The 22,176-nt window shown below is 33.5% G+C and overlaps 2 protein-coding genes across 3 annotated transcripts; one reads left to right on the forward strand and one right to left on the reverse strand.

Annotated features, from left to right (window-relative positions):
• Positions 1-1,227: 1,227 nt before the first annotated feature.
• On the reverse strand, positions 1,228-11,648 carry LOC125850342 (anthranilate synthase beta subunit 2, chloroplastic-like). The gene is made up of 7 exons (XM_049530189.1): positions 11,191-11,648; positions 10,623-10,693; positions 9,460-9,497; positions 9,251-9,361; positions 5,891-5,990; positions 2,188-2,323; positions 1,228-1,516 (listed from the first exon to the last, which is right to left on the reverse strand). The coding sequence occupies exons 1-7, from the start codon at positions 11,476-11,478 to the stop codon at positions 1,409-1,411; spliced, it is 852 nt and encodes a 283-aa protein (XP_049386146.1). The 5' UTR covers positions 11,479-11,648; the 3' UTR covers positions 1,228-1,408.
• Positions 11,649-16,026: 4,378 nt separating this feature from the next.
• LOC125850339 (probable galacturonosyltransferase 6) lies at positions 16,027-21,952 on the forward strand. Of its 2 annotated transcripts, XM_049530186.1 has the most exons (9): positions 16,027-16,533; positions 16,624-16,658; positions 17,246-17,287; positions 17,381-17,510; positions 17,898-17,971; positions 18,664-18,896; positions 19,425-19,782; positions 20,461-20,982; positions 21,304-21,952. In XM_049530186.1, exons 1-9 carry the CDS (start codon positions 16,422-16,424, stop codon positions 21,577-21,579), a joined length of 1,782 nt encoding a protein of 593 aa, XP_049386143.1. In that variant the 5' UTR covers positions 16,027-16,421; the 3' UTR covers positions 21,580-21,952. The 2 variants fall into 2 exon arrangements, with proteins under 2 accessions (XP_049386143.1, XP_049386144.1); XM_049530187.1 differs by lacking the exon at positions 17,246-17,287 and having other exon boundaries at positions 16,081-16,533.
• The last annotated feature ends 224 nt before the right edge of the window (positions 21,953-22,176 follow it).

Raw genomic sequence — 22,176 nt, forward strand, 5'->3', positions numbered from 1 at the left:
GTTTTTCCACAATAACTAATAAAATAATTTTAGTCAACTCTTTTACTGTATTTTCTAGAGAAACAAACAGTTAAATAGAAATAAAATAAGAAATTTAAAGTATTATATGCCGAATATCCTTCATAAGAGAATAATAAAGATTTTGAGCAAGTTCGACTTGCTATTATAATCCATAAAACTTTCTTTCTTTTTCACTCGGTATCTGCTTTGGGCTCCAAAATTTAAAGTTTTCTCCTTATTTTTGGTATTTGTTTTTGTCTCAAATCAAAATCGAGACGTTGGGATTAAGAGCTTAGAAATCCTATCCATATCACTTCCATCATAATTTTGGGTGGTCGTGAATTTCAATTAAACTAAGTTTATAATATAGTGTTTGGTAGCTGTATTATCCCCATTTCATATGATAAATAACTAATTTGTTTTTCCATAATGTATTTTAATTTGGTAAGAAGCATTAGCCAGACATAGAAGTAGGTAGTTGAAGCTAAACCTTTTATTTATTGATTGATTTTTCTCACCCGTAAGAATGACTAAGTTGATGCTAACATATAATATTTTCTAGTGAAGGTCAGGAATTGATTCCCTCTATCAACACCTTTTCAGTCGAACTCGTCACATCAAAGTATAATTTATATCCTCTATAATATGGGTTGTGAGTCATTGCACAAAAGTGAATATACATAGTGCGCGAATTTTTTCGAGTTTCAAAAAAAAAAAATCCTAAGTAATAAAAAGATATATGAGATTTGGTTTCAGCCTAAAAGTAGATAAACGTACTGATTGGCCTTACATGTTTGGTATAAGTGCACTCCATGTCGTATTTTATTATTCTGATTTTTCTAAGACACACGTTGTCATCACTTATCACCAATCCAACTGAATTAATTAGGTCTAATAAAAAGTAGGTCTGTTTGTATAATTGACTAATACTATCGCCGAAGCTTATGACACGTATTTTCTGCTTTGGCCTAGAAGATCAAGAATTTGTCATTCAAGCTACACCAACATCAAATCCAAAACAGGCATACCATATTGATTATTTCCTTATTTTTTAGGACTAGAGCAATAAAGGTAGAGATTAAATAACAACAAGCGCAGTATAATCCCACGAATCAAGTCTGAAAAAGCTAGGAAGTACGCAAACCTTACTGCCTTTGTTGGGGGTGGGAGTGGGGGTTGTTTCTAGTAGACCCTCGACTCAATATCTTACTTCCTAGTGAAAAAAGATATCTCAAGATCCTCATGATATCATCTTCAATAATAAACCAACCTTGTCTAAAGAATTTCAAAATTAAATTCAATACTTCTAACTTAACTTAGCAAAGTTACAACAAAGACCGATAATATATTTTTGCATCGGTTTATCGAGGCAAAACCACGATTTTGTACAGCAAGTAAAGAGAGTTGTCTAGTTTTGAGATTCTGCTTCTTCCTTCCTCTTTATCAATTTGATAAAATTGTGAACTATTGTCTTGCCTTCACTTGTGATGATGCTTTCCGGATGGAATTGTACCCCCTGAATTAACCAAGCAAGAAGCAAACAAGTAATCAAGTTCAAGTCGAGTAAGTGCAAAGATACTCGATTTTGGGGACAATATTTAAGTTATGCCTTACGTTTATAAAATTTTGCACATCCACCTACTAAACAACTTTAGATTTGCGGTGTCTGAAATGAGTCTTGACAAATCCAAACTTCAGACAAAATGTTTGAAGTTTCATATGGCTAAGTTTAGGCATTTTAGCATGAAGTTCAAGGACTTTTGCATGTGGATGAAGGATTGCCTGAAGTTCATACACATGAAACTAAGTTCAACCATTTTTGCTTGAACTTTAACTTAAGACATTTTGTTTGAAATAACGCATGTCAGAAGTTGGTCCTAAGTGAGTAGATGTGTAAAAATTCTAAAAACTGGGTATAGATTAAATAGAAGTGTCCAAATAGGGTACCCCGTGAAATTTTTACTGTTCAAGTATACAATTTTCTTTCAACAAGTATAATGTTGCAAATCCAGAGTTAAGTCTGAACAAACTTATCGATAACTTTCTTCCTTTATTAGTTCATATCACCATTAAAAAATCTTCTAAATATGAATCTCTCCACCAGGTCAGATAGATAGCTCAATGCAATGAATCCATAGCGGAATGATAACAACGCTAACTTTGTTCATAAAGGATGGAGATTTTTACCTGTATGTGTCTATAAACTTTGTGACGAGCAGCCATTACAAGACCATCTTCTGTCCATGCAGTTATCTCAAGGGCGTCTTTGGGGAAAGTGTCCTTGTCTATTACCAGGCTGTGGTATCTACCAGCTGTGAATGGGCTGAAATGAAAAAGGTATTACCAAAATGTCAACATAAATACGACTGAGTATTTGGAATATTACATAGATTAAACAACCTGCGATGGATCTCTATAATTGTCTTCTATGTTCTCACTAATAGACGTGCTCCAACTAGAGTATTTCGACTTCCATAACATATTATTAGTCTTACCATGATAATCATAGGGCGATGAAGAGTTCTACCTATACTAAGATAGTAGTAGTGGCACCAATATTTGCTAGACTTAACAATTAACATATACAAGGTAGAAGCAAAACTCAACTGAAGTAATTAAGTGGGTGGAAGTGAATGAGGAGTTGGTGAGAAAAAAGATATATTACAAGCATATATGTGAGGGAAGATCCCAGCAAATTGAAACTGCGCATGACAAGATTCTTTTGCCAAACATAGGTGGAGCTAGAGTTATAGCTACAGGTTCGGCAGAACCCGCTAACTTTGGCCAAAATGATGTATTTGTATTAAGAAATCCCCTCCTCGAGATAGGAATAAAGTTTGCGTACACTCTACCCTCCCCAGACCCCGCTTATGGGACTACGCTGGTTTGTTGTTGTTGCACTAAGAAACCCATTCAATATGTACAAATAATTTATCAAGAATGCAGTAAGTTATCCTTTTCTAAAATCTAGAACACAAAATCAAAATTCTGGTCTACCTATGTTGCCACATATGTCAAAGATTTTTCGTTAATATTGCTTTTTTTTTTTTGAGAAAGGTAACATTTACTTCTATATATCCACAGGTATACTACNCTAATTGCATCTAACCTCTTGGTTACTTTGGCTGGTATAGGGAATATTGACATCATGTATGATGGCAAGGCATCCAGGACACTGTTAACTAGAGTTAGTCTGCCACCTGAGGATAGATATTGACACTTCCAGTTCACGAGCTTCCTTTCACACTTTTCAATTACACCACTCCATATTCCACTTGATTTGCTCTTTGCCCCCAAAGGCATTCCCAAGTAGGTTGTTGGTAGTTCACCTACTTCCCCTCCAAGCTTGTAAGCTAAGTCCTCAATATTTGGTACTGTGTTTAAGACAAACACTAAATAGTAAACGCAGAAAAAACTTGCACGAATGTGAGACCATAACACTACAGAGAGCAGGCAGAGATACATGCTTAATTGGATAAATTAGCCTACACTGTAAATTACAAAAAATGCACCTCTGACTTACAAAGAGTGTCAGCATCATTTAAATATGATAGCCCACTTTCAAAAGTTTGACTTGGAATTAAAAAAGAAAGGAGATGAATCAGGAAAGAAATGACCTAAGAGGCAATTTGGTCAAAAAGGAAAGAGGCTTTGGATAAATGCTAACCAAAATTGACATAATTAAGTTCAATCCCAAATCTGGAAGTATCTTTAAAATCTTCTCTTAGTAACAAACAAATAAAAACTATATCCAAGAAAAAAAAATCGCCAAAACGAATGAAATTTCCAGCTCTTGTCAAAGCCGTCCCCCAGGGCCTCAAATCTTGGATCTAAAACCGGCTCCCTGAGTTCAACTTCTCATTGTTCTAGAAGAAAAGCTATTTCTTCCTTAGTTACGCCTCTGAATCAGGCGATGATCAATAAAACAACTCTAGTGTTGATTCTTCCATAAACCATAATTACCTCTCCCCTAGGCCTAAGTATGTGCTACCAGCCAAATAGGTGTTGGGGGGTCTTTCTTCATCAAGAAAGCTTGAGAAGATATGACAATGATGCTGCAAGATTCATTCAACGCAGTTCCCTTGATTCTTAGGAATCTAATGATAACCAAGGGTCATTGCAGCAAGCACAAGACCCCAAATCTGCCAAAAAAGCATTACTCGAAGCCAGAAAATGAAGATGGGGGGAGTGTTGAGGATGATAAAGAAATGTAAGAGGTTGTGGAACAAAAATGAGGTCTGAAAGGGCTTATTCGAACTTCTGCTTCTATTGGTTGTTTTATTTACTCATATTTATCCACGAACTTCAAGGCTACTTCAGGCACCGACCACATGATTCACAAGAACTTCTCTGAAGCTGATTTTCATGAAATTTCATGAGAGGAAGTACCTGATTACACACCTTGGAATGGAGCTACGTTTAAGCTGACACTTCAATTTTCGTAGGATTACCCCAACAAGCCTCCAACGGTGCAGTTTATCTCCAGTAGCCTAAGTAACATTGCATTATCTTTCTCTCCTACTCTTCACGTAGTTCTAGTCCATAGAAAAGGTAAAACTTTCAATTTTAAGCTTAGGTTGTTTATTCAGTTTCTCTTGGGATTTTTCTAGAAAGTGGTGTTAAGACTAGTAATATCAACAAGGGGTTATATCAATTCAGAGATCTTTTAAAATTAGCTATCATTAGTATTGCATTATGCACCGCGTGAGCTGAGAAGGAAGTTAGTTTCCTAGTCTTTTTGATATCCCACACGGGCCACACATTCGGCATCACCTTCAGTCCCCATTTTGAAATTCCTTGTAGTGCACTCTCTCCCTCTGTATTATCCTATCCTGCCCTTCACCACCAATAGGCCACTCATATATCCTGTGAAGACATTCCTCAATCTTCTATTATTCCTAATCCTTTATTGCTAGTCTAAATTATGTGCCATGCTGAGGGTCTATCGGAAACACCCAGAGACCCACAAAGCTAGGGGTAAGGTCTCTATACATCCAACCCTCCCCAGACCCCACTTGTGGCATTACACTAGGTATGTTGTTGTTGGTGAAGTGTATACGTGGAACGGCCAGAGTATTCTCAAAGTGGTTTTCTGGAGTTTGAGTTGGAGAGAGACTAATTATGAACTTACGGCTGTCAAATTTGTTGAAGATATTGTGGGGTTCTTTAAGGTGGAAACTGTCGAATGGAAGGGTTCAAGTACAGATAATGATATTGAAAAAGGACAGCACAGAGGTTGTTACCCAGAGTGTACAAGGTGATGGAGTGGAGGAAACCATATCAAAAGCTGCTGGTGAAGTTACTAGTTCCAATGAAGTGGATAAAGAAGAAGTTGAAGGTCCTGACACCTAGTCAATAGAACCAGAGACCATCAAACCTTGAAGCATTGTGCTTGATGAGATTTCACATATTTCGGCAGACAAATGAGTTGTGAACTTATTCAAGCTACAAATTTGAGCAAGCAGAAGCTGACTACAAGGTTGAGCAGGTCGAGAAAATCTCAAAGGAAATCAACACAGAAGACAAATTATCGAAGACACAATTAAAAGGACAAGAAGAAATAACTGGAGATTGGAAGACCGTGACGCAGAACTTGAAACCTGCAGTTTGGGCATTGAAATAGAATCGGAGAATGAAGTCCAAGAAATTTGAAAAAATAACGCAGTTATCACTGGAGTTTCTGCAGATTTACTGCTTTTGGCATCTCTGGTTGTCATCTATGTTTCAAGGAAAGCAAGAACTTTGAAATGCAACTAACTTGCAATCCGTAGGGATGATCTTAACTTTCAATGGGAAATGCACTTATGTTGATACAGAAATAATCTGAAAGACCAAATCGTAATTTGTTAAGACAAGTTTCTAATCAATTATCAGAAAGAGGAGAGCTTACTTTGATAGCCCTGCAAATAAACCATCTTCCCCACCTTCGTTATAATATACGGGGGAGCTTTTCCCGTGCATCACCCCATATGGAGAACGCACAATTTTTCCTGCAATGGAATAAATTCACATTACGGAGGATTAAGTGTGATGAATACACGATTGAATAGTTGAATAACAAGAAAGAAGAAAGTAGAGCTTTTGATCGTCAACTTAACAATACCCAAAACTTTGAACACCTTTTCAACTATTCTTTTGCACAACTCACTAGTTCTCCTCAAAGCATTATGATTTTTTACTAGTATGCTATGTTTCTGCTCTAGGCAGTCAGCAACAGAAAATTTATGCTCTGAACAGGTCCTCATTCAAGACACTAGAGGACTAATTTCAGTCTTAAAAGTGAGCTTCCAGTAAATGAAGGTCTATATTGTGTTCGGTTCCTTTTCCATTTTCGGAAGGGGCATAAATATGTTTCCAAGAGACATCCTATTAGGAGTACAACGCAGAAGTTAAGTTCAATTTTTTTAATATAAATAATCGCCAACAAGAATTTGGTTCTTTTATGATCTTGATGTCAATAAATGCATCTGAATTTCATTTTGTCCAATTGAACCTTTAAAACCCTTAGATATTTCATTGTTCCCTCCTGTCCGTAGCCATTACCATATATAGATAATCTGACAAGAAATCAATCAAACACCTTCAATTTGTTCCCTCTTAAATCACAGAACCTTTAAAAAGTTATATGCTTATATTTTAAAAGAAGCTGTTGTATCTTACACTAGGTGATATATATATATATATATATATATCCTGTAACACATCCATATAAACCTTCCATGATAAGTGTATCTTATAACCATGCCATCAAGAAGCTAAGTTGCTTGGACTCGGGTGCGGGTGTCCGATACGGGTGTGGATCTAGAGCTCGGATTCTCTATGACCTAAATTTTAAAATTCGGGGATATGGATCCATGTGTAGATACGGGTGCGGGGATTCGACTAAAAATAAAGTTATAAAACCTAAATTATGAGATATTATGTGGAAAACTTGAGGAGAAAATAATGATCAAGAGGAGAATTTTGGAAGGAGATAAACGGAAAGGGAGTGGCAATAGAAATTTATATATACAAGGTATTTCATTTTCTTCAATTTCACCTTAGATTTTATTTTGATTATAGAAATCATTGAATTTGTTCAAAATTTCTCCCTCAAATTTGGTCAAAGTATCCAATACCGGTTGACCACATTGGGTATGGATCCCACACCCATGTCGTGTCGACANGACCTAAATTTTAAAATTCGGGGATATGGATCCATGTGTAGATACGGGTGCGGGGATTCGACTAAAAATAAAGTTATAAAACCTAAATTATGAGATATTATGTGGAAAACTTGAGGAGAAGATAATGATCAAGAGGAGAATTTTGGAAGGAGATAAACGGAAAGGGAGTGGCAATAGAAATTTATATATACAAGGTATTTCATTTTCTTCAATTTCACCTTAGATTTTATTTTATTTTATTTTTTGATGACAAGGGAAACCCACAGCCGCTACCCTTTGGGTGCGCACAGGGTAAAACCCCCGCTCCTATGCAATAGCTCGCAAAATTTTGATTATAGAAATCATTGAATTTGTTCAAAATTTCTCCCTCGAATTCGGTCAAAGTATCCAATACCGGTTGACCATCGGGTATGGATCCCACACCCATGTCGTGTCGACACGGGTGCGGCACCGAAAGTGAAGAGTTCGAGCAACTTAGTCAAGAAGTCATTTGGTTCACATACAACTTATGCACGAATTATATATTTATAATATAGCGATTGTATTATGACGATTAAACACTAGATTTTTGGAGCAAATGAATATCCTGTTGGATTTATGGTTAAATTGTACCAAAAATTGCATATACTGCTCTAAAACAAGCATTTGATTTTAACTACTACTATGCCTCAATCTCAAGCTAATTGAGGTTGGCAATATAATTGTTCACTATCTACTTCCATTTGAAATGTACGTTGTACCGTGAGTTCATCATAAATTAACTAGTCACTAGTTTTACACTAGTTGTTATCCTATCGCAACACTCTTCCCTTATCCGGGTTTGGGAGTGGCAATATGAGCAAACTCACATACCCGATGATGTGTGTTTCACTTGACATGGATAAATCATTGTTTATAATTATAATTTATACCTTTAGCCAATTCCCTTGTTGATTGAAAAGAAAAAAATATGTTATTTGCTACTCCATACTTACGTTATTTGTCTCTTCTTCTTTTTTGGACAAGTAAAGGTAAGCCTAAGGTTAGTATTAAAACTGGCACCAAGACGGTGCATCAGTGTGTGCAATAATAAGTTTAATAACTACTCATGTAATTTATTTTGGGGTAATTAGTTCTATAATTACTATATATCATTATTATTTTGAATAATTTTTAAGACAGTTCCTGTTCTTGTTTCTTTATTTGTATAATCAACTATTTGGGTGTAAAACAAGAAAGCGTGAAAAAAATTCAATTAAAATATCCTCCTTTCTATAAGTTGCACTATTTTACACGTGTTCTATTTATAGTACCATTAAACTCTTTTAATCTAGGTTCGATTGTATAGATATACCAAGAAATAGTATAAATGAACAAACACCTAAAACCAAACAAAGATGCGTTAAATGGCATAACCTTATCTATTAGTGTCATAATCTTATCTTTGAGGAGAACTACTACAATAACATCAAGGTTACTATTGTCTTTTAGGTGCTTTCAAGTATAAATAACGCCAACATTACTATATAAGTTCAACATATAAGAAATGAAAACAGCAACCAAACAATACCAAATTTTATGATGTAATTACTTTACCTAATACCTCAAAACTGAAGATACTTAAGTGTGTGAATATGGTATATCTCTGACGATTTATCTACCATTCTTCACAATGTATATTTTTTTTTGATATCCACCATTCTTCACAATGTATATTTTTTTAATAACCACCATTCTTCACACTGTATATTTTTTTGATAACCACCATTCTTCACAATGTATATTTTTTTCATAACCACCATTCTTCACAATGAATATATATATAATTCGTGTGACAATAAACTTTTCTGGGATAAAATCCTGACCACATTGGTGATTCTGATAATGCAGAGGGACAATGAGGTACCTACTGTCTCCCACTACCACAGGTACCCGGTAACTCTATCCACCGAGCCTTAGAAAGATACAAAGAAATCACCCAATTTTTTAAAGCACTTGAAAAGCTATTTTTCTTTTTTTTCAAATATCATAGAAGCAAATTATTCATAAGATAGGCCAAACTAATTGAAACAAAAGCACCAAATATAGTTGATTAAAAAACAAACCTCCAAAAGCCTCTCCCATGCATTGCAAACCCATACAAACACCAAATAACGGAATTGTTGGTCCAAGTTCCAGTACAGTTTGCAATGATATGCCTGAATCTTGAGGTGTACCTATTCCCAGAATTAAATAAGATTGAAAGTACCGATCATTCCATACGTTCTATATAAGTGAAAATAGTAACTTGATGTATTTGGATGACTCTTCTTACCTGGTCCAGGTGATATTAGTATTCCCCTTGGATTTTTCCTACAAAATATGATTTGAAAAAACGACATAGTATTAACTTAATCAGGTCTATGGAGTAAAATAAAGAACACTCATTTTTTGTCAGGTCTAACGAAAAAAACACAAAATCCCCTTAAATTTTAAACAAAAAAAAATCATATTATCTTTGCAATTAAATTTACTTTATAGTCTTTTTCTCATTATGATTTACCAATATCAAATAAACATTTTATTCACAAACCAGTTCCCCTCTAAATCATGTGAAACTGACCTGATGAAGAAAAAAAACCAGATCTTTTTGACTTAGAAATGGACCTAGTATGGTGCACATGCATCTCATTTATGAAAAAGTTAGCAATTCATCTGTCCTTTTTTTCTTTTCTTATCTATAATGTTAATTAAAAGAGAGGAGGTGGTTGGTGTAATTCAACTAGGCAACCTGCTTATTACCACTCTAACTAACGAGTAAAGAAAAACGAGCTAAAATAAGCATTTATTTAATGAGTGGATCTTTTTCCTTTCTACTTGCACTCTCAAGCCATTGCATTATATTATTATTATTCACTATCTTCTGTTAGGTTTTACTAAAATAAGATTATGCACACACAAGTATGCACCCAAGAAATTACAGCTCATCGGAATTGATAATTATGCAGTTATCATCCAGACCTACAATTTCTAACACACTCAATGTGCAACCTCAAATTTTCAGTTCCGCAGCAGTCTCCATCTCTACCAGTACATTTATTCAATTTGATTGTAATCATGGCAGCAAATTCAGAAAAGACAAAAGACCAATCAAAATTAGACAACGAGTGTGCAGCCTTTTTGATGAAATAAGAAGGATATCATTAACAAAAAGTATCAAGAAGATGTAAGCATTTCAAAGAGATTATCAGGTCTCAGGAAAGCAACAAAGCTATCACACCTATCACGTATCCAACCTTAATCTAACAATTATGAGTTAACTAGATAAGATAGAAGTGCTGAAACCAAAGGTATCATAATATAAATTTTATAGATTCGAGTCTAACATAAAGGTGGATGATCCCCATACCAGCATGGTGAAGGTGAATTTGTAACTATACTACAACAGCTGGACCAAAAAAAAATAATCTATAAACAAAAACTAACTTTGTAACTTACTTCTTCAGCTCATCCACAGTAAGCTCGTCGTTTCGATAAACCTCAAAACTGCATCCAAGCTCTCCCATATACTACGGAAAAAACAAGAGTAAGTTATGAAACACCATAAATACAATTGTCTCAATTATCAATATTCCAAAATCAATATTAAGCTCCATAGTTCAAAACTATTAACAAAAATGAAGAGACAAACTAAGAAAGTAAATGTTTTTCTAACTTATTCAGCAGATGCAATAATTCTATTTCTAAAAATCAGTTCAATTCTCAAGCTTCGAAATACTTCAAAATCACAAAAAATCAAAGCAGAATAATTAAGAAAACTAAGCTAATTCTGTACATTTCTCAACAACAGCATAGGCACTGTAATCCCACAAGAAGAGATGGTGAAGTTTTTTCCGATAGACCCTCACCTATTCTGTACATTTCTCAATGTTCTACATTTTGAAGATTCATTATAATTCCATGAATAAAACAAAACGAATAAAAGGATTACTAAAACAGCAATCTCCACATTTCTCTATATTCAAAAATCAATTCTCTGATTCAAACTTCGAAAAATTGAGCATACCTGACAGAGATTATAAGTGAAGCTATCATAATTATCAATAACAATAATCGGACTCTTATTCCGTTTAACATCATCCGATAACTCAACACAAGTAGCTGAACTGTTCTGCGATAGAGCAAGCGGCTTCGCCTCGAGCCGCTTTGTGCTTCTCATTCGGAGAAAAGAGCCTCCAGAGCCGGAGAGAATTGGCAAAGCTAGGGTTTTTGGGGGCGAGAGAAATGTGTTTTTGCCATTGATGTGAATGATGGCGGATTGTGAAGAGGCATGAGGGGTAACAATTCCGGCCATGAGAGATTGTGGAGAGAATGAAACGTCGTCGTTCGAGGCTGTGATCGGACGCCGGCGATCTACAACAGCGGTGGCGGTGACGACGGCGGCAGCGGTGAAGTGAGGGGGAAGTGTTTTTCGAAGACAGCGGGAGAGTGCTTATGAATGGCACAACCGAAATAAGAAAATCTGATTAGTTTAATTTTGGTAATGTTTTAATAAATTTACTATAAATAATTTTCTAAAAAATAAATAGTAATTTCGAATACTTTATATTTTACAGAAATACATACATGATTACATATACACATATTTAAAATTATACAATTAAATAATATTTTAATATATTCTACATGTTTTTAGTTTAAGATTATAAAATTCAATTTTTTACTTACTTTATTAAACAGTAAGGGATCGTTTGGTGTGAGGGATAAGAATATATAGTCCTGGAATAAAAAAATAGTACTAGAATATGTCTTGTTTGGTTGATATATTTGCGATAACTTATCCCACCATTTATACTATAGTGATGGATAAGTTATCCCATATACAGAGTGGGATAGATTATCCTAGGATAATTAATCTCAGGATAGTTTATCTTAGGATAACTAGTTCTCAACCAAACGATCCCTAATAAGGCTGTAATAATAATGCTTGAGCTAAATTTTAGGAATTACCTTTCAAAATTCTTTTAATTATTCACACAAATTATTTATTTAATCATTTATTTCAACTTGAATAACTAATGCACAACATTTAGCAATGTAATTGAATATTAAGGGGTCGTTTGGTTTGAAAATGAGTTATGATGGGATAAATTATGTTGGGATAAGTTATGTTGAAATTAGTTATGATGGGATAAGTTGTGTTAGGATTATTTTTTATTAAGTGTTNACCAAATGATCCCTAAGTAAAGCTGTAATTATAATGCTTGAGCTAAATTTTAGGAATTACCTTTCAAAATTCTTTTAATTATTCACAAATTATTTATTTAATCATTTATTTCAACTTGAATAACTAATGCAAAACATATAGCAATGTAATTGAATATTAAAGGCATAATACATAAATATGTTATTTAATTTAGCTTTGACTCACTTTTATGTCCTTTAATTTTGGATGTCTACAAGTAAACACTTAAATTTGTATAAAATTGAACAAATAGACATTATGTGGCATCCAACATGACAACTTTTATGTAGTGTCATACGTGTTTTATATCATGTACGACTCATGTGTCTGTTTGTTTTAATTTATACAAGTTTAAGTATCTATAGTTATGCATACCTAAAGTTGGAGGGGATAAATATAAAATGATGTCAAGTTAAAGAACATACAATAAAACTTCACTAAATTAATATAGGTAGGAAATGAAAAGTTATTATTTTGTAGAGATATTATTTAATCAATAAATTAATATTTATTAATTTAAATAGTTTTGAGATTCAATGAATGTTAATTTTGATTGCATCAAAATCATTGTATCTTACTAATTTATGTGCCATATTTATTTAATTCACATAAAAAATTATTATACATAAATTACAATGAATACATCAAAATCATTGTATTTTACTAAATTGTGTATCATATTTATCAAATTCACATAAAATAAATAAATTCATCATACATAAAGTATAGTGTATGTGTATGATTCATTGTATATATATTTTTGTTAAATGATTCATTGTAAAATAAATTCAATAATTCAATGATTCATTGTAAAAATAAATTCATTATATATAATGTTCATTGTATCTTAATAATCAAACATTATTCATTGCATCTTTATTAAAAACATTCGATGTATGATGATGAGAGAATGAACTATATATCTTTACTATAAATTTCTTGAAAGCATATCCAAAAATAGTTTCTCAATTAAAAGGTATCACAAAATCAACAATGACATACCAAATACATAAACATTATGTGAGTACAAAAGAGATCATTCCTCATGCACTCAAAAAGATTTACAGTCATGACAACATCGAAACTTTTGAATGCAATAAGAAAAGTTAGAAATGAGTTTCAACTAAATTTAAATTTTAACAAAAACAAAACACCATAAAATCATATTTCACTAAATTGTCTTAGATATATTTGTATTTTTAGATAATTATTAATTTATAATATTAATGAAACTACATATTTATATAGAGGTCTTCTAAAAATATATTATCTTATCAAAATAGGTGATTTTTTTCAGTGACCTAAATCGAGATCAGAAGAAAATATTATCTTAGAGGAATTATTAATTTATCAAGTATTAATTTAATGAGGTTTTTATGTATTATGTCAATGTTAAATCATGTCTTATCAAAACAAAAGGCTGCCAAATTGATATATGTTAGTGGAAATTTAAGTTTTCATATTAGATGGACATTATCTATTTTACATTGTAATTAATATATCATTAATTGATCGATCAATTTTACTATTTTGTCATTTGTTCACATCAATGTATATAAAAATAAATTAGAAATTTTTTACATAGAATGCCGGAATAGCTAATATAGAAATTATTCAAACTTCTCAAGGTCATATTAATTATAGGTAAAATAGAAAAAATTCAACTAATTCTATTCTAGTTGAGTAGTTATATTGTATTTCTTGGGATAGAGGTGTCCAATGCTTATACCAATATGGAAAGGTACATACATGAGGCTTTGAAGTACTACAATAGTGAAACATAAACATTACATAATACCAAAAATACCCTCCTAGTGAAGCAAGGATGTTGACGAAGAAGAGCTTGCTTATTCCCATTTCTAGATAGTAAAATTCATAGTGTTTTTATAAAGTTAATATTTAATTAATATAAATATGACAGACGAGCTAAATTTGTTATTTTTATATTTTTGTATTTTTGTGCTTCTTAGCCTTAATTTTTAAATTCTATTTTTCCTGTAAATCCTTATTGTCAGTATTCATCACTATTTGTTAGTCTAATCAAATAATTTGTTATAATCATTAATTATTGTAGATACATTTGAAGTTGATTTTAAAGTGATAAACTCATAATTTTTTTTTATAAATTTTGGCATTACCTAAATAGAACTTTCATAATCGACTATTATGTACTTATCTTGTTTATGCATGAAGAAATATATATATTTAGACAAATTTTACAAATATGGTACACTTATTATAATACATAAATAATTAAATGATGTAACAATTAATATAAATAATTGATTATCATTCCAACTACTGTGTACTTGCCTGTTTTATGTATAAAGAAATATGTGTATTTAGACAGACTTAAAAGTATATTATGCTCTTTATAATATATAAATAATTAAATGATGTAACAATTAATATCAATAATTGAATATCATTCCAACCAAGGAATTAAGAAGAAGAAAAAATAGGTAATGACAAGGACATCTCACAAAAGTTATATAAATTACAATATGATTAAGAAAAGATCATCTAAGTTAGTTGAGATGAATTAATAACCAATGATTTTAGAAGTGCACCACAAAGACAAATGGCTTATAATATTTACATGGAAATAGTCATCTAATAGTGGACCTAGTCTTGTTTAGGGTGATCATCTAATTATGATTACCATTAAGAAATCATAATTATGTTGGTTAAGAAAAGAAAATTTCCCAATTAGTGGGTGGGCTAGGTGAAAAGGTAGGTAAGGTGGGAGGCAACACAGAGTAAAACCTCTGCTCCTATGCAATAGCTCACAACCACATAGGAGAGGTAACCTGATAAGCTCGGTGCGACGAGCTCGACCCAGAAGGCAAATCCCTTGTTTTCGCTAGCTAAGGGTTTCAAACTTGAGACCTCCAACATGGAAATCCCAAGCCCAAACTACTAGGCTACCCCGAAGGGTCTTAACGATCTGATTATCAATTATCAGTTTAACCGTTAACTAGGTGAACACCCTCCAACCTCTTAGATCCGCCTTTAGTTGGGACTTGGAGGGGGTGGGGGTGAGGGGCTCCAAAGAGTATATAAATGTATATAGTATTCTATTTCAAGAAAAAGTTGAAATCTTCTCCTTCCTTCAGTTTCATTCCTTTCTTTGAACTCAAGAACATGTCACCACATCTTTCTCCGTTTTCATCGCTTTCTTTTCTTTAAAAAATCCAATTTTTAAATCACTAAATACATTCTTAGATCCCAAAAAATGACAAATCAAACAAGCATGAAAAACCCCTCACTTTAGTTTTTTCTTGTTCACTTTATATCAAAAGACTCAATTTTTTTACCCTTATAATCTCAATCTTTTTTCATATCTAGTTTGGTGATCCAATACCCTTTTGGCTTCTTTTTTTTTGTTCATTTTGTATCAAAGACTCAGTTTTTTTTTGTCACTTTGTATCAAGACTCATTTTTTTATCCTTGTAATATGAATCTTTTTGCATATTTAGTTTGGTGATTCAATACCCTTTTGGCTTATTTTGTTTTTTTTATTCAAATTTTTCTTGTTCACTTTGTATCAAAAACTCAATTTTTTGGTTCACTTTGTATCAAGACTCATTTTTTATCCTTGTAATATGAAGTTTTTTGCATAGTTAGTTTGGTGATCCAATACCCTTTTGGATTTTTGTTTCTTCAATTCTTTTTCTTGTTCACTTTGTATCAAGACTCTTTTTCTTTTAAATCATTATGATATGAATCTTTTTGCATATCTTGTTTGGTGATTTAATACCATTTTGGTTTATGTTTCAATTTTTTCTTGTTCACTTTGTATCAAGACTCATTTTTTTATCCTTATAATCTGAGTTTATTTGCATATGTTGTTTAAATTATCCAGTACCCTTTTGTCTTCTGGTTTATATTTATGCTTTTCATGAGGCTATTTCATCATTACTCCATTTTTATTTTTTTGTTTGTCTTTCTATCAAGACTTAATTTTTATCCTAATGATCTGAATCTGTTTTTGCATAATCTTGTCTGATGTTCCAATACCCTTTTGGATTTTGTTTCATCTTTATGCTTTGATGAGGCTATTTCGACGATGTACGAGGATTTCTATCCTCTCTTTGCTTGCTATTTCAGTATTCACTCCTGTTTTCTTGCTTTCATTTAGGCTCAAAAACCTTAACACTGATGGTATAATACTTTACTTCTTAATTGTTACTTTTCGATATTTGGGGTCTTAGTTTAATCTGACTATTGTTTGTGTATTCAATTTGTGTGCAGCATCTAAAGACTTTGTTGAAGACTTATCGATTCTTGTAAGTTTTAGGCTTGTTTAGTTCAATATGTTTTATATTGTTGCTACTTGTGATTTGTTGACTAATGTTGTTGTTCCTGTTCATTCAAGTAACATATAAACAAAGAAAGAAAGAACATAAGCTTTTGTATAGTTTAAGTTTATTATGCATCTTTGGCACCACATCATTGAAAGAAGAAAAAAAAAAGGCTTTTGTATAGTTAGTTTATTTATTTATCTTTGGCACCATATATTGGAAACATCAAGGTGAAATAGTTAATTTTTGTTTTCCTATGTTGCTCGGACTCTTCAAAAACGCCACCAGGTGCATGTAGAATCTTCCAAAAGTAGTTCATTTTTGGAGAATCTAACATGTGTGCGGCAACAATTTTGGAGAGTCTGAACAACATACGTTTCCCTCATTTCCCTGCTCATGTGAAAAGAAAACAAAATAGGAGGGATCTCTATTTCTTCAATTATTCTTAACCCAAACACTGTTTTTTTCTTCCTTTTGCATAATTGTCTTATTAGTGTTATCATACTAAACAAAGAGAAACAAGTATCTGACTGTCATTTTTATTTTTGGGGGTTTCGGATTCTTGTCTTCAGAAGCATAGAATAGATGCTCAGGCGAATAGTGCAGTTCAACAGGTGATATAAAATTTTGGATAAGCCTGCTTACTTCGTGAAAAGTCATACGTGATCGTGACCTATGTTTGTAATGCCAGTATGTTGTTTCTTTAGGAAGAAGTTGAAGGCCTAAAAGGACCACACCTGGTTGTCTATAGAGATGGAGATCATGGCTCTTTAGTCAGCTTGGATGAGAATGATAGGCGTCACAAAGCAGAGAACGTTAACTTATTGCAAAGCAATGGTACTATACTGATTTATGTAGGCATTTGGACAAACATTGGGTTGAAACTTGGAAAAAAAAACGAGTCTTTGAAGTTGAAGTTGAAAAAATGATATTTGGTAGATGAAGTTATGTTTGAACATTTGTTTCACTTGAAAAAGAAGTTGAAGTTTTGTGAGAGGGAAAAAATTTCACTGAAAAAGAGGTCAAAACCAGTTTTTCATACTTGAAAACTCATCTTCAGAAACTAACCAAAAAATGTTCAAATGTATAACCAAACAATGTATAAAGTTTATTTTAGAAAAATCTGTGTCCAAACAGATCCTATGTGCTCTTTACCTCTTCTTTCCTTCACTGCTGTCAAAGTTGTAATATGAGTGCAGCATTTAATTCTCCTCTCAAATACAGGGGACACATATGGTGGACAAGAAAAAAATCAACGAAATCTATCTGAGCAAAAAGTGTCCCCATCTAGAGAAAAGGTATTATTCTGTATAGTGCGTCGTCATAGCTAAAGATAGAGGAGGTTATAATTTCTTATCTAGTGAGATTGTTTAATTTTGATCGCTTAATACTATACAAGAGAGGCATTCGTGTTGGTTGTCTCCAGAATTTATGACTAATGGACTTACTGTAACTTCTGTTTGGCTGCATAGAATGGATGAAATTCAAATTTAGTAGCATGTACTGTTGGCAAATTTTGGAGTTAGTTAGACATATGGTATTTTCCGTTTCCTTCTATTTAAATTGTCAAGTTGTTGCTTTGATTGTGGTGATCATCTTGTTGATGCGTGGTGACGAAAATAAGAAATGTTCGCTTATTTGCCATTTCTCGATCTAGAATGAGTTTTCTAACTTCAGTTATAGTTGCAAATGTACAATTTAGGGGCTTAAACTAAAGTTCATGATAATATCAAGGATGCCATGCCCACTTTTCACTTTTTCAACATGGTTGTCTATAGCAATTTGCAAAAAGTTAAAATGTTAGATTTGGTATTCCAGTCCCCGGATCTAAAGTACTTGTCTGATCCTTTCTTTCCTTATAGATATCTTCATCTGTATACATTTCACTTTGTCACGTGCAACTAGAAAGTCATTTTCGTTACATTGTTCATAGCAAGTACATGCTTATTTTGAGTTTGCAGTCTGCTGATTTCGGCTAGGGTTGTCGCAGGAGAAGTCCAGACCAGAAGGGGTTCAACACAGTCGGAGCATACAGTCACATCTGCGGAGGCCATTAGATGAGAAGGTAAAAGAGATGAAAGATAAGGTGATAAGGGCCAAAGCATACTTGAGTTTTGCACCACCAGATAGCAACTCTCATTTTGTGAAAGAGATAAAGCTACGAATTAAAGAGCTAGAACGAGCTATGGGTGATGTTACTAAAGATTCTGGTTTGTCAAGGAGGTGAGGTCATTTTTGTTTACCCCCTCTCCCCTCTCACACACAACAATTCACCTAACAGGCTATGACATGCTTCTTCATTTGTTAAATATAAAATTTAATCAGTGCAATTTACAGAACCTGGCTCATCTGAGGTGTCAATTGCTACTCAGAAGTCAGAAGCATAAAATCTGTTTCTGCTTAGTACTGGATTTTGTCATGTTATGATCTGTTCTCTATGTTGCTCGGACTCATCAAAAATGTTGATAGGTGTGTATTGGATCCTCCAAAAGTAGTGCATTTTTTGAGGATAAGACATGGGGTGGCAATATTTCTGGAGAGTCTGAGCAACACTCTCTACTTATTGAGACTTCCCTACTCTGAGACAAATTATATTTAATTAGAGTAGAACTGGCTTATGCTACTGTCTTTGAAGAGACAAGAATATGTACTCAATATTGACTTGAGGATATTCGAAACAAATTGGTTTGTCTTACTGATAATTGTTTAAAATATGTTGTGTGTATAATCTAAGAGCAGCTAGCTTTCCAGGGCCACACAAAAGATGAAAGCCATGGATGGGACCCTGCTGAAAGCAAGCAGAATATACCCTGATTGCTCAGCTATGGTGAATACACTACGTGCCATGACGTATAATGCTGAAGAACAGCTTCGATCACAAAGGGATCAAACTTCCTTCCTCGTACAGCTCGCTGCAAGAACTACACCAAAAGGCCTTCATTGCCTTTCCATGCAGTTGACCACAGAATATTTTGCTCTGCAGCCTGAGGAGCGGGAGTTTCCTAACCAACACAAACTGCAGGATCCCGATCTCTATCACTTTGCTGTTTTCTCAGACAATGTTTTGGCATGTTCTGTGGTTGTCAATACAACTGTTTCAACCGCTAAGGTATGCAATCTGTGTGTTTTCTCATTTGGGATCACCTTTCTTTCTTAAATCTGTATTCCTCCATGTGCTTTACGTCCTTAATGCTACGTTCATACACCAAGGGTTCAAGAAGCAACTAAATCTAGGCGGTTCTGAAGAAGATACTAATTGAATCCCTTAACCGAGAGATTGGTTCTGACTTCTGCCATCTTGAAACTTGATAAGCAGTGGAATGTTGAAGACTAAGCATACCTGAGTATTTGATTTTATGATATATCCAACATTAATTTTAGGACAATTGGTCAAAATGGATGGCCTGCAGAGGAAAAACACTCGTTTTTCTTGTTTAGTTGACAATATTCATCTTCATTTTCTTAACGGAGCTGTAGGAAAGAATCTTTGGCCTGATTTTGAAAGTGACAAATTCTTGTTCATGTACAAAGATAACTTACTATTAGGAAATAAGTTGATATTACTCGGGCGTCCTCAAATCTGCAAATACATTTTTAAGACTATTTGCCAGTAATACTTTAGTTTCATCAGCTTATATGCAATAGGAATAAGATAAGCAGAGAAAGTTTGACTAGTTTTCTGGTACATGTATAGCAAATAGTAACTGCTAATTTGAAGTTTTGGATTTGAAAACTAAATCATCACAAATATGTCTTAATTGAAGGTAAATGTTTATGTACTTGGCAGGATCCAGAGAAAATTGTCTTTCATATAGTGACTGATTCTCTCAACCTACCAGCCATGTCGATGTGGTTCTTGATGAATCCTCCTGGCAAAGCTACCATTCAAATCCAGAGCATAGACGGTTTTGAATGGTTATCGATCAAATACAATGAGGATCAGCAGAAGCAAAAAGGCCTTGATCCAAGATATGCTTCTGCGCTGAACCACTTACGTTTTTATCTTCCTGATATTTTTCCTTCTGTGAAAAAGATTGTGTTCCTCGACCATGATGTGGTTGTGCGAAAAGATCTAACCAGACTTTGGCACATCAACATTAAGGGCAAAGTGAATGGCGCAGTGGAAACTTGTGTGGAAGGTGAGCCTTCATTCCGCCGAATGGATATGTTCATCAATTTCACAGATCCCTCGGTGGCAACAAGGTTCGATGCAAACACATGCACTTGGGCATATGGTATGAATGTATTCGATCTGCAGGAGTGGAGGAAGCGAAACTTAACTGCTCTCTATCACAAGTACTTGGATCTGGTATAAGTTATATTCCGTTGTTTGCAAATTTTGCTTGTTGAAATCATTAATGATTTTTGAGTAGTTCTATGAGTTTGGTTGACACTATGTGATATTATTCTTCCCTTCTGCTCGTATCTTGGTTAGTCGAGGTGCGCACAAGTTGACTAGACACCACTGTCATAAAAAAAGAAAAGAAGAGGAGATTGATTCTATATTAGATAGATAGCGAACCATGTCATGGGGTTAATCCATTAGACACTTATAGTTGTTTTACTATACTCTTCTCCTTTTATCTTCATTGCTAGAAACACTCAGTGTATGTAATTTTCGTTGATGCAGGGAAATAAGAGACCATTACTGAAAGCTGGTAGTTTACCACTTGGTTGGATGACATTTTACAAACACACTCATGCTCTGGACAGGACATGGCATCTACTCGGGTTGGGGTATGACTCGGGTGTCACACGAGCACAAATCGAGCAGGCAGCTGTGATTCATTATGATGGAGTTATGAAACCATGGTTAGACCTTGGTATCCAGAAGTACAAGTCCTATTGGAACAGACATGTTAGCTATGAACATCCATATTTGCAACAATGCAATTTACATGAGTAGCAATTTGATCCAGAAGGTGTAAGCACCACTTATGTTCACCTTTATGTGGCCTAGGAAGTTACGGGTTCAAACTATGACACGACAACCTCTTGTACAAATGCAAGGTTGGACCACATTACATAGTCTAAGCCTTTTTCAGAATACACACATAGCAGAAACTTAGTACATCGAGCTTCCCTCCCTTTTTGGTGTTGGAACTACTGACATTCTCACTTAATTCTTTCCGTATTGATCCACTATACATATTCTTCATTGTAAAGTTCAAATTCTTGGGATGTCATTGTTACAAACTATATATAGTCATACTTTGGGACCTTACATTTTATTTTATAACATAAGTACTTATAAAAGTTTATTTAACTTTTCTTAATATTAACTATAATAATTCTTTTATGAATGCCACATAATTTTATATTATTTTATATCATTCAGATTTTAATATTATATGCACTAAAATATGTGTGTAGGTAGGTATATTTGGATTTATCTCTTAACTCCTTTATATGATATATAGATTATAGAAATGCAAATTAATTTTGATTGTCATCAATGAAATATTTGCTAAATTAATGTGAATAAATAAACAAGAAATTTGTT

This window comes from Solanum stenotomum, unplaced genomic scaffold, assembly GCF_019186545.1.
Source record: "Solanum stenotomum isolate F172 unplaced genomic scaffold, ASM1918654v1 scaffold16320, whole genome shotgun sequence".
NCBI classification, from domain to species: domain Eukaryota; kingdom Viridiplantae; phylum Streptophyta; class Magnoliopsida; order Solanales; family Solanaceae; genus Solanum; species Solanum stenotomum.

What these genes read in the sequence shown, in the direction of transcription:
- LOC125850339 (XM_049530186.1), top strand. Translation starts at nt 16,422, where the DNA reads ATGAGGCTATTTCGACGATGTACGAGGATTTCTATCCTCTCTTTGCTT. An exon ending in TAACTTATTGCAAAGCAATG is followed by an intron (nt 17,511 to 17,897) that starts GTACTATACTGA and finishes TCTCAAATACAG; the next exon opens with GGGACACATATGGTGGACAA. An exon ending in GATTCTGGTTTGTCAAGGAG is followed by an intron (nt 18,897 to 19,424) that starts GTGAGGTCATTT and finishes CTAGCTTTCCAG; the next exon opens with GGCCACACAAAAGATGAAAG.
- LOC125850342 (XM_049530189.1), bottom strand. Translation starts at nt 11,478, where the DNA reads ATGGCCGGAATTGTTACCCCTCATGCCTCTTCACAATCCGCCATCATT. An exon ending in ACTAATATCACCTGGACCAG is followed by an intron (nt 9,362 to 9,459) that starts GTAAGAAGAGTC and finishes TTCTGGGAATAG; the next exon opens with GTACACCTCAAGATTCAGGC. An exon ending in CATGGGAGAGGCTTTTGGAG is followed by an intron (nt 5,991 to 9,250) that starts GTTTGTTTTTTA and finishes ATTCCATTGCAG; the next exon opens with GAAAAATTGTGCGTTCTCCA.